Raw genomic sequence first — 12,659 nt, forward strand, 5'->3', positions numbered from 1 at the left:
GGATCAAAACACCATTATTTGCTCATTCTATACCGGGTGTAGTGGTGAGATGCAAAGAGACATGAATGCATCGGCCAATGGAGCATTGTTGGAGAAGAGCCACGAGGAGGCCGCCCACATCATTGAGAATTTAGCCGCAAATAGCTACCAATTTCCGGGGGAGAGGACTATTTTGAAGAAGGTGGCGGCTACAACAAGCTCGGATCCGATGGTTCTTTTGACGGCTCAATTGACCGCTATGAATAGCAAAATTGATGCTATGTCCACATCAAAGCCGGAGCCTATAGTGGAGGAACGAACCAATATTGAGGATGTGAACTACATTAACAATAATCGAGGCTTTGGAAACTTTCATCCTCAACACCAAGGTGGGTATCAAGGGCAAGGGCAATACAATCAAGGATTTCAAACAAATCGCCACCCAAATCTTGCCTATGGTAATCCCAACAACTTCTTGCAACCACCACCTGGATTTGCGGTAAGCGATGATATGATCAAGGAAGAGAAGAAACTCAACCTTGAAGATATTTTAATGAAATTCATGACGGCCACTCAAGCCCACATGACGAGAACCGATGAAAGGTTGGAGGCTCAAGCGATCCAATTGAAAATGCTTGAGATGAAAGTGGGGCAAATTGCCGAATCCTTAAGCAATCAACGCCAACAAGGGCAATTTCCAAGCAACACAATTGTAAACCCTAAGGAGCATTGCAAAGCTATTAACATACTAGGTGAGACAACCTTTGAAGAGTCCAAGATGTGCTTGGGAGAGGAGGACATGGTTGAAATAGAGAAGAGCAATGATGGAGGCATTTCTTCAACAATGCAAAATGATAAGGAAAAGAAGAAAGAAGTGTACAAAGCTCCACCTCCTTATTGCCCACCAATCCCCTTTCCTCAAAGGCTTCCCAAGAAGAATGTGGAGAGTGAGTTCTCCAAATTCCTTGAAATCTTTCGGAAGGTGAATATCAACATCCCCCTTGTTGAAGCTTTGCAACAAATGCCCAAGTATGCAAAATTTCTCAAGGAAGTTCTATCCAAGAAGAAGAAATTGGAAGAATTTGAGACGGTCAACCTCACCGAAGAATGTTGTGCCGTTCTTCAAAAGAAGCTACCTATCAAGATCAAGGATCCCGGGAGCTTTACTATCCCATGTGATGTTGGAAATGGTCGTTTTGGAAAGGCCTTGTGTGATTTGGGAGCAAGCATAAATTTGATGCCTCTCTCCATCTTCAACAAGCTTGAAATAGGTTCCATCAAGCCAACCACGATTGCTTTGCAAATGGCGGATCGTTCCGTTTCATATCCTAAAGGGATAGTGGAGGATGTCTTGGTGAGGGTTGACAAATTCATTTTTCCGGTGGATTTTGTGGTGTTGGATATGGTTGAGGACAAGGATGTACCTTTGATCCTTGGACGTCCATTCTTGGCGACGGGGAGGGCCCTAATTGATGTTGCGAAGGGCAAGCTCACATTGAAAGTGAATGATGAGAGTGTTACCTTCTCAATCCACAAAGCTCCCAAGCACAAAGATGAGGAAGAAAGAATGAAAATGGAGGAATGCAAAATGATGCAAGTGATCGAACCTTGCATCAACTTGAAGGAAAAATTGAAGAAAGAAAAGGGAGAGGAGAAATCTCCAAGCTTGGAGTTGAAGCTTCTCCACACACACTTGAAGTATGCATTCCTTGGTGAGGAGGAAACACATCCAACGGGGCAAGCATGTGTACTCCAACTCAATGAATTGGATGAGTATCGTGCATTTGAGAATTCGAGCCTCTACAAGGAGAGGACAACAAGTGCCCATGGTAAGATGATGCAAAAACGAGAGTTTGAACCCGGTGATGAAGTTCTCCTCCTTACCTTTCGTCACTCATTACTCCCGGGGAAGCCAAGATCAAAATGGTCGGGTCCATTTATAGTCAACAAGGTCTTCATCAATGGAGCTATGGAATTGAAAAAGAATGATGGAAGAACCTTTGTGGTTGGGAAGGAAAGAATCAAGGCGTATTCACCCTTGGAACCAAAAGTTGAAGTGTTTGTTAGCACCATCCCCGAACCATGACACCACCATAAAGACGTCGAGCTCACGACGTTAAACTAAGCGCTAGTTGGGAGGCACCCCAACAAGGTACCCTTTAATATTTGCAAGTTCAATAAGCACACACATACATAGATATTTATATATTAATGTATGTATATATTTATATATGTGTGTGGTTTATCTTTTTTTTTATGTTAGTTTTTTTTGTGAGTCTGAGACAACTTCTCCTTCTCTTTTCTTCAAAACTCATTTCCACTTTGTGTGAAATAAGTTTGGGGGGAGGGGAAAGATGGATTAGTTGTCTCATCTATCTTTTGCTTTACTTGTTTTTGTTTGTTTTAGTTTTATTGTCTTGTTTTTGTTATAGTTGAATAAATGAAAGCTTGAGAGTTAGTTGGGTTGATATTTTTGTTTTTATTTTGCTTGGGATAATTGTATCAAATATTGTGATGATGAATTGATTGATTTTTGGGCTTATGATTGTTGTTTTTGAAAAGAAATTGTGTGTATCACTTGTGGATTATGCATGAAAAGTTTGAACTTGTGACAAGTGAGTTAAATGTTTTGCCTCCAAGAACTTGATAATGAGCTTGTAAGATTTGAGCCATTGATTGTCATATTATCACAATCTCATTTCATTCTTGAGTGTAAATCAATTGAACATGCTCGTTAATCTCTAGAACTTGCCATAAATCCTCTCTAAAAAAATGAAAGTAGATGTGTTATGGATATTGAAGTGATTTAAGGCCATCCTTGCTAGCCACTTGACTTAAATTGTGTCGAAATTCTCATATGATCATAGTTTACCCACTTTGTGCCTTATAGCCTCTTTTTGAATGAACCAATGAAAAATGGGTAGAACATAGATTGTTGGTGGTTTCTTTGATGAAAATGGTTGGAAAATGATTGAAATTACTTGTCTAACTTTGATTGAGTGAAAATCACTAGTCCCCTATGAGCTCAAAAAAAAAAAAGGAAAATAAAAGTTGAATAAAGAGCATAAAGGGGAGTGATTTACCTTTTGAATCATAGCCATGATACATATCACTAAGGATGAAAAGAAGAAATGTGGGGATATTGGTTATTGATTGATTAGAAAAGAACAATGGTGAATATGACTTATTCAATTTGGGAATTGTATGGGATATGAGTCACTTTGCCTATAAACACCTCACCTCACCAAAGAGCCCTCATTACAACCTAAAGAAAAGCCCTTGTTGATCATTATTTGTAGCACATTGAAACATAGAAAGTTAGGACAAATGGCAAGCCTATGGTAGATTGCATGCATTGTTTCAATTCGAGTGCAAACACGTCCATTCTAAACACTTGAGAGTTGAGTGCACCATTGAAACATTCACCTTGTGAGGATTCAAACTTGGATGCTATAATGTTGAACTCACTATCACTTGTGACTTCTTAGAATGCATTTTACTTGTGATACACTTTTGAAAGATTTTTGAAATTGTTGAAGCCTTGAAATGACATCAATTCATGCTCACATGTTTGTTTACTTTTATTTCTAGTCTTTTTGTCGTTTGGGGACAAACAACGCCTTAAGTTTGGGGGGTTGACAAACATGGTTTTCTTACCTCAATTCCACATGATTTGTTGTCATTTCCCTTCATATTTTGATTGCTAATATGTGTTTGTATCCCAATTTTGAGTTTTGTTGAGTTTTGATGCTTGGTGTAGCTTTTGGAGTGATTTTAGGGAAAATAAAAGATTAATTGGACGATTTTGAAGACATGAGATTGAAGTACGTCTCGAGAGGAATCCGTGAGCGCAAACGGCGACCAAATCCGAGTCCGGACGAGGGAGAACGGAGCCGAACAAGCAGACTGCGCATAAAGTCCAGGACCCCGCGGTCCGGGCCGCGGCCACGGGCCCGACCGCGGGCCTCTGCTGCAAAATTGCCCAGTAAGCCGCGGTCCGGGCCGCGGCCGCGGGCCCGACCGCGGGCCTCTGCTCCAGAGCAGTCCAGAACGTTTTTGGCAATCACCCGCGGTCCGAGCCGCGGCCGCGGGCCTCTACCGCGGTCTCCGCTCATTTTGGCCGCGTTCTTGACCGCGGTTCATGCCGTGGTCGCGGAAAAAAGGCGGAATTGCTCCCTTTGGTGGGTCCAGGCGCGATTTTTGCCCCAAAACCCCCTTTTCCCCCTTTTTTCTCATATCTTTCATCTTCCCCCAACATTCAACACACTCTCCTACCTCCATACCCAAGCCCTAGCCTCCATAACTACACTCAATCACCAAGATTGGAAGGACATTGAAGAAGAGAGAAGATTGAAGGAAGCTAATTTAATAGGATTTGTCACCTCTTACTCTCTCTCTCTTTCATTTATGAATTTTCTTGAATTAAGTATTTTGATTGTAAGCATGATAGGCTAAATCCCCCATTGGTTTGGGGGTTAGGCTAGTAGATTATGTAATGGATTGATTATTATGCTTAATATATGTCTTGATTATTTCCTTGTCTTTATCTTTTCAAGCCCTAGATTTCTTTCTTGTATGGATTGTTGGCCACTTTCTATGCATTTCTCATTTGTGATTTGAATCGGGAGAGGATAATCATAATAGATTAGGAGCTTGAAACATATTGACTCAATAGACCGGGAGGTTGAGAGTTGGGTGAGAGTTTATCGATCTTATTATGCTTTTGGGAGTTATAGGTTAGAAGTTGACCGGGGACGGCAACTATGACCCGTAATCTACCGTTTTAGTCGTCCGGGAGGAGGCTAGAACTAGTTGGGAGATCACTCTAGATAAATAGGAGTATCAAGACTAATATTGAGCTAAATTGAAGTCCATTGCTAATCCATCGTTGCCTAATCCCTAAACCACCTTCACCACTTAATTAATCCACTTTGTTTGATTGTTCTTATTTTGTCTTTAAATTTGTTAGTTAATCAAACCACTCACCTCCTTGTTTAGTCTAAATAGCTCTAGCATAATGACTTAAGGTAATCACTAGAATTTGACTACTAATCCTTGTGGAATACGACCTTGCCTCCCTATATTGCAACTACACCGTGCACTTGCGGCATAGCAAAAGTAATAGCGAACACTCGGCTACTTTAACAAAATCTTCTTCAATGAATCCCCTTGATGTGTTCGACCTCTTTCTTATGATTTCCTTAAAGTTTGGTAATTTGTCATTGCAGTGACATGTTTGGAATATACATGCATCATGGTGGTAAGTTTGTGAAATTGGGAAAATCTGCTAGCTGCTATGTTAGGGTGAGGTTACTGTTTTATCAGGATTTGATCCTGACAAGTTTGGTTACTTAGACTTAGAGGATGATGTCTTCACTGGGATTCCTTGTGTTCATGCTTTGTCAGCTATTAATTTCATGAAAGAAGATGTGGATGCTTATGTTCATGAATGTTATAGCATTGATAAGTATTTGAGAGCATATAAATATGGGATGGAACCCATAAATGGTGAAAAGATGTGGCCTAAAGCTGTGGGATTGCCAGTCAAGCCACCTGAGGTTCGAATTATGCTAGGAAGGCCAAAGAAAAAGAGGAAATGGGATAGAGATGAGATTGAGGGAATGAAGTTAGGTGTGAGAATGACATGTCGGAAGTGCTTCCAAGTAGGCCACAATGTAAGGAGTTGCAAGAATGAAGCATTAGAGAAGCCACAAAAGGTTCCTGTAAGTGATCTACTTTTTATAATGTTACAAACACAGCCACACCTTTATTTCTTAACTAATAATATCCACTCACTTATTCATATAATTTATATAGGGAAAGAAAGGGAGACAGAGAAAAAATTCAATCACTTCTTCATCCGAAAGAACAGAAGCAATAAGGTCAGCTGTAACAGTTGGTGGATCTTCATCATCCACAGCTCAGATAAGGAAGGAGAGACACTAACTACGAGTGGAGTTGGTGTACTACAAAGTGAAGTAACTAAAAACATATATTTGCATGTGAGTATAAGATCTTGAACTACTTTGAACAAATAGGTGAACTTTGTGCCGCCTAGACAAACGGGTAGACCAAGAGGTGGAGGGCCTCGAGGTGCTGGAAGGTCTAGAAATACAAGTGATCGAGCATCAACCACAAAAGAGTTACCAACTCAAGAAAGCCAAGCGAAGTAGTTGTGGAAGTAATGTTATTGGAGAAACTAATATAATTAAGGTTTGGATGAAATTTTTGATTGAGGTACTGATAATACCCTTTTTGATTGAGCTACTTTGTAAACTCTAATATCAAGGCTTTGATGATATTTTATTCCTTCTGGATGATTGCTCCTGTGTAATTTTACTTTGAAAATGGATTTATGGGATTCTGGGTGCGTGGGTGGGTGAAGAATGGAAAAAAAAAACATTTAGTAAGGTAGAGAGGAATTCTGGGAAGAATGAAAAATAAAAAATTATGGAAAAAATAAAATTCGGACAAAGTTCATGATATTTGGTGTAATAAAAAAGCGCAACTTTTTCAATCGTCGGAGTGGAACATGTGTGGCGTGTGTCGGCGAGTCACATCAGCGCCACGTCATCTTCGATCTGAGGGGAGCAAAAAATCGTGGGAAAATGAACAACTAATTCAATCTGTGATAAAAAAATGGATTTTTTTTAAAATTATGGAAAAAATGAAATTCAGGCAAAGTTGGTGATATTTGGTGCAATTAACCTCATTTTTTTATGATGGAAACTAGATTTTGATTTTGTGACTTTTCTGTTCTTTAATTTAAAAACAATAGATCCATGGTTCTGGACCCGTGGACCTGCGGATCTAACGGATCTAGATTTGGATCCCAAATATTCATATATGTTGGATCGGGCGGATCTGGATCCCATAAATTAAAACGGATCTGGATCTGGTATTGATGAGATTCGGTCCAGATCCGGCATGTTGCCATCCCTACACATAACGTAAATTGCGCAAACAAAAGGTAAATAAGAAATGAAAATAAATAAAGTAAACTTACTAATACGGAAAAAATGGGCAGGATGCTACGCTGCCAACATAAAGCATAAATTAAACGTCTTGCCCAAACTGGGACTTAAGCATAAACTAAATGCAGAAAAATAAAGATAATTTATTGTACTCGCTCTACTCCTCTAGTTCGTGCACTCCTCAAAAATGAAATGGGAGCATGTATTTATAAGAAAACAGGCGTGGGCCAAAGGCTAACACGCAACTAGGGTTTTGGAGAATCCAACTCCAGCTGGAGTGTTCTTCTTCTGCCTGAGATAAAGTCCACAAGTGTAAGGACTCTACCTTTGATAAAACTTCACCCTTTGATCCGTGCATATCTTCAAGCTTTCATCATATCCGCTCAGCGCATGAGAAAATGACTATTCCCGCACATCTTCTTTCATGCACCGGATCTGCCACGTCAACATCTAGCTCCGGACGTCTGATCATGATGGATTGCTTCCCTATTCACCATTCGTGCCTTCATTCTGCCCCTCTTCGTGCCCTTGGTATCTCTCGCAGTGGATGCTGAGTTCCGAGCGTAAGTCAGGTCAACCTCTTGGTCAGCGACAAATAGCCTTGGCTGCAACACTCTCTCCCATAAATAGCTCCAACTGCCCAGGTTTCGATAGAACTCCTCTTCTGAGCGGTACTACCTACTTGATCAACATCTTGCCTAGCAGGTCAACAAATGTAACTCTCGATCTTTGGATTGCATCCAACCTGCAGGCCTCGTTAGACTTGATCGTTGAGGTGTCTTCCATTTTCTCATCAGATTTACTCCATCTTGCCCACAATAACATCCACGAGGCCCTGCCAAACAAGTATCCTTCCAGACACAAAAACAAGCAAAAACACACACAAAGAACTCGATCTAGACTTAGACACAATAAAGAAAAAAAGCACAAAACTTGGGCTCGTCAAGGTGAAAGATGAAGAGAATGAGGAGAGAGAGTGTATGGTAGTAAATGGTGTGAAATTAGAGCTGATGCGTATAAGCTCCCCACGAGAAACAGTTAAATGCATCAAGGTCATCCACCAATGCCCAAACCCAATCGACCACAGTCTTATCATTCTCGTAGCCTACTAGCATTCCATAACGTACTATAATGTAGGCCACGTACAAATTTAAACTCTCATCTGGCTCATTAATCTTAAAATTGTTAAAAATGTCTATCAAAATAGTCACCTTAACATGAGACTATCCACAAGAAAATCTTCTATAAACTTCAATACTCCTAATATTATGGTCTCATGACACAACAAATTCTGATTCTCCAAAGTGCAGCACTGTCACAAGAGCATAATATTCCCCATCACAAGAGCGTAATCTTTCATAAAAAAACTACTTCCTCCGTCCATGAAAAGTATGACATTTTTTGCTATTTTAGATGTCCACAAAAACTATGGCACTTTCCATTTTAAGATATGACCCCACCACTTTTTCTTATTTTTTTTTTATCCTTACAAACACCTCTTATTTACAAAAAGATCTAACTTAATTCAATCACAACCACTCATTTCAAATTTTGGTTGGGCCATTTCTCCACTATATAAAAATCACCACCAATTTTCTAAAACATGTGCCCACCAAAAGTGTCATACTTTTGGTGGATAAAGAGAGTATAATCCATTATCGCTTGACTGAATCTAACGATTTAGAACTAGGATTCCAACCAAAACAACCTTCCAACAATCTATCAAGCAATGATTGACCACCTTTTTTGGTTATTTTTTTTTAACCACGATCATATATTTAATCTTGTAGTATGTACCAACAACAGATGGCACATTAATCGTTCTTCGCTGCACATTTACTAGATCTTCTTGTTATTAAAAATAGAAATAAAAATAAAGAAAATGTGCAGAATAGACTATTAAAATTATACTAATTTTTAAATGTGCATAATATACTATTAAAATTTTGCACATAAACCACATGAAGTATAACTGAATTTGCGCATATTTTAGTTCAAGGACTACGTGCACATAAATGAATCATGCATAAGCTACATTTAAATACACAATTACGCGCACAATTCAAAATGGCAAAAATTACTAATTCAATAAAATAATTAATCTCCTAAATAGTTAGAAACAACTCATCGCAATAATTCATCCAATATTGATTTATGCGCATAATTAATTTTTGCGCTTAAACAACATTTAAATACATGATTATACACATAATTCTAAATGGCAGAAATACTAATTTATCATAATAATTAATTTCCTAAACTATTAAAAACAAATCATGAAAACGGGATTTATGTGCAAAATTGATTTATGCGCATAATCTAATTTTGCTCTTAATTTATGCAATGATATTATGCGCAATCTAATTCATCAATTAATTTATGCAAAATAAAAACTATGAATTTATGCGCAAGATTCATCTCCTAAACTATTGTGCGCAAAATTGATCTCCTAAACTATTATGCACAAAATAAAAATAATTGATCTTTTAAATTATACACAAAATAAAAATAATTAATCACCTAAACTATTAAAAACAGTTCATCTAAATAATTCATCCAAAATCAATTTTGCATAAAATGAATTTCTGCGCATCCATTTCTTGGGCAGAAAATAAATTAAGTTACCTAAAATAAAATTCAAAAATCATACAAAAAATTTCACAAAAATTATTTAATAACTTAAACTAGATACTGAAAACGATTTAATAATTAATAAAATTAAACTATTAGAGAATAAATAAACCTCTTGCGGTACATTAATGGTGGAAGGGATAAATTGAGATTTTTGCCGGAGAGAACGACGAATATTCACCGAAGAAAGGGAGATATTCACTGGAGAGACTCATACAAGAGGAAATTAACTGGATTTGGGGAGTGGACATTTTTGCCCAAGTATTAATTTTTGCGCAAGAAAAATTTTGTGGGAGAAGAAATTAACTTAGGTCACCCACTATGGAAGGTCCTTAAATCCATGTGGCAAAATAAGGAGTTGGTAGCATCATAGTGAAATACAACACAAGAAAGCAAATAAGGGTGCCTCTAACCATGATCCAGTTTCTAGTTTCTAAAATCGCCACATCATTGCCACATCAACTTTAGAAATCCACCTATTTTTTTCTCTCACATCTCCTCCAACAATAAACCAGTTTCTTACTTTTTCAGGGTTCCACCGTAATACACACTCTCTTTATATACATATATATATATATATATATATATATATATATATATATATTTCTCAATTAATTTTATTTGTATTATTATTTATATATTTAAATTTTAATTTTAAATTAAATTTCTATAGATTAATTATATAATTTAATAAAATAGATTAAATTTAAAATTATAAATAATAATTAAAATTACATTAATAAAATTCAAATTACATCGCTAAAATTAACGTTATAAATTTAGCCATTGCCAATCGTAGGAAATTAGCCGTTTTTTTTTTTTTTGCATATTACTGTTTGTAAAATTGAATGTTATACTAATCTTATAATAATAAAAAAATCAAAAAATACCAAACAAATAGAAACTAGAATTTTGAAATTGATCGGAAGTATTTTGGCCCCACATTGTCCCCAAAGACAACAAAAGTAGGCAAAAGAAAAAAAAATAGAAAACAAGTAAAATATAATTTAAAAATCCGATTCAGCAAATATTTGAGCTCCACATTGTCATAAGGAACTAGGTGCAAGTTTGCACCTAGTTCCATCGATTTCCGCACTGCACCTGGTTCCTCAAATCTCCAACAGTAGTTTCGAAAACTAGAAATTAGAAATTGCTATCGTTGGAGGCACCCTAAGGGAACTGGGTGTCTCTGCAAGAAGCATGCGCTTGATTGAAAAAGTGGGTCCCGAGCAATTTCTCTCTCCTCACTATTTACACTTTTAACTTTCTCTCTCCTCCCTATTTGTACTTTCGGTGCTTTTTTTTCTTCTTTTCTTTAATTATTTTTATTTCATATTTTGTCTTTTCCATGCTTTCACCTATTGTTTTTTTACAATATTTCAATTTGTTATTCATGAATTATAGTTGTTGTCAGAATTACATAGATGTTTCAATTTATAATGTTCAAAAAAATAACGGCTAAATTTTTAACAGTCATAGTTTTTGCTATAAATAACACAAAAATTTCATATAAATTTATAATTAAGTTTTATGTTTGTTTTTGTTGTTATGTACATTTTTTTATTTGTATTTTAAATTTTAGTTGTGTATTGTAAGAATTTTATTTTCAATAATATGTGTGTTCCAATTTTAATTTTTTTAGCATAATTATATTAATTATAGAATTATATTTTATTATTTAAATAAATTAATTTATTCGTGTAATTATATATATTAAATTAATTAAAGTAATATATAATATAAAAAAGAAAATACATAAATTATATATATATATATATATATATATATATGGTGAAACGAGAAACCAACACCTAAACTAAAAAGCAGTAAACGACACCGGATTTACGTGGTTCGGTCGAGAAGACCTACGTCCACGGGGTGTTTTGGGGTTTTTTCACTATACTTCGAGAGAATTACATTTTACAAGAGATGAAAGAGTAAAAAATGAGATGATCCCCCCCTCTAACCTACCACTAAGTCTCTATTTATAAGCATGTAAATAAAGCCTTAGGGCCTCAAGCCCATTCCCTAATGGTGAGGAGCAATATATGCAGAGTAGGGAGAGAGTACAAATCAGAGGAATCACTCCCATCAGAGGAGCCGTATGGGTCAGAAGAACCATTTTTACCAGAAGGATTTCATCCATCAGAGGAATGACTCTAGCCAGAGGAGTCATCCGCACCAGAGAGGTCATTTTTGACAGAGGAGCCCTCTTCTCCAGAAGAGTCATCCGCACCAGAGAAGTCATTCTTGACAGAGGAGCCCTCTTCTTCAGAGGAGTCATCCGCGCCGGAAAAGTCACCATCGCCAGAGGAGACGCCTTTACCAGAGACGACGTGTTTACCAGAGGAGTCCTTCATGCCAGAGATGTCAACATCACCAGAGAAGACGCCTTCGCCAGAGAAGACATTTCCATCAGAGGAGCCAATAAACGCGCGGGAAGGTCTCCCGCGTATTATCGGAATTACCATTGTACCCTTCCACGCATGACGCATGCACCGAAGATGTTTTTACTATTTTACCCCTCTGCTTGTAAATCTATAAATAGGGCCCGAGCTCGTGTATTATTTTTTACGCTATCTCATATTTTCAAATACAATAGTTGTTTTCTCTCTCGTGCAAGGTTCCCGATCGGCTATTTTTACTCTTTCCAGCCTTCTCGACTAGGTAGAATTTTATGTTTCCTTTTATAGATTTAGGTGTTGGTTCCGTAAACACCACCTAAGATAATTGGGCTTAAGCCCCTTTAATACATTGAAGGGTAAGATAGTAATTTCAGTTTTACGCGGGAGACCTCCCCGCGCCTTTAGTGACTCATCTGGTGAAAATGTCTTCTCTGGCGAGGATGACCTCTCTGGCAGATACACCTCCTCTGGCGAAGATGACTTCTCTGGTAAGCACGACTCCTCTGGCGAGGATGACCTCTCTGGCAGATACACCTCCTCTGGCGAGGATGACTTCTCTGGTAAGCACGACTCCTCTGGCGAGGATGACCTCTCTGGCAGATACACCTCCTCTGGCGAGGATGACTTCTCTGGTTTACACCATTTCCCTACTATGCACATATCACTCCTC

General features: G+C 37.6%; 1 protein-coding gene across 1 annotated transcript; it reads right to left on the minus strand.

The window, feature by feature from the left end:
* Nucleotides 1-11,403: 11,403 nt before the first annotated feature.
* LOC130986483 (uncharacterized) lies at nucleotides 11,404-12,659 on the minus strand. The gene is made up of 2 exons (XM_057909913.1): nucleotides 12,306-12,659; nucleotides 11,404-11,612 (listed from the first exon to the last, which is right to left on the minus strand). The coding sequence occupies exons 1-2, from the start codon at nucleotides 12,647-12,649 to the stop codon at nucleotides 11,600-11,602; spliced, it is 357 nt and encodes a 118-aa protein (XP_057765896.1). The 5' UTR covers nucleotides 12,650-12,659; the 3' UTR covers nucleotides 11,404-11,599.

This window comes from Salvia miltiorrhiza, chromosome 1 (assembly GCF_028751815.1).
Source record: "Salvia miltiorrhiza cultivar Shanhuang (shh) chromosome 1, IMPLAD_Smil_shh, whole genome shotgun sequence".
Taxonomy (NCBI): domain Eukaryota; kingdom Viridiplantae; phylum Streptophyta; class Magnoliopsida; order Lamiales; family Lamiaceae; genus Salvia; species Salvia miltiorrhiza.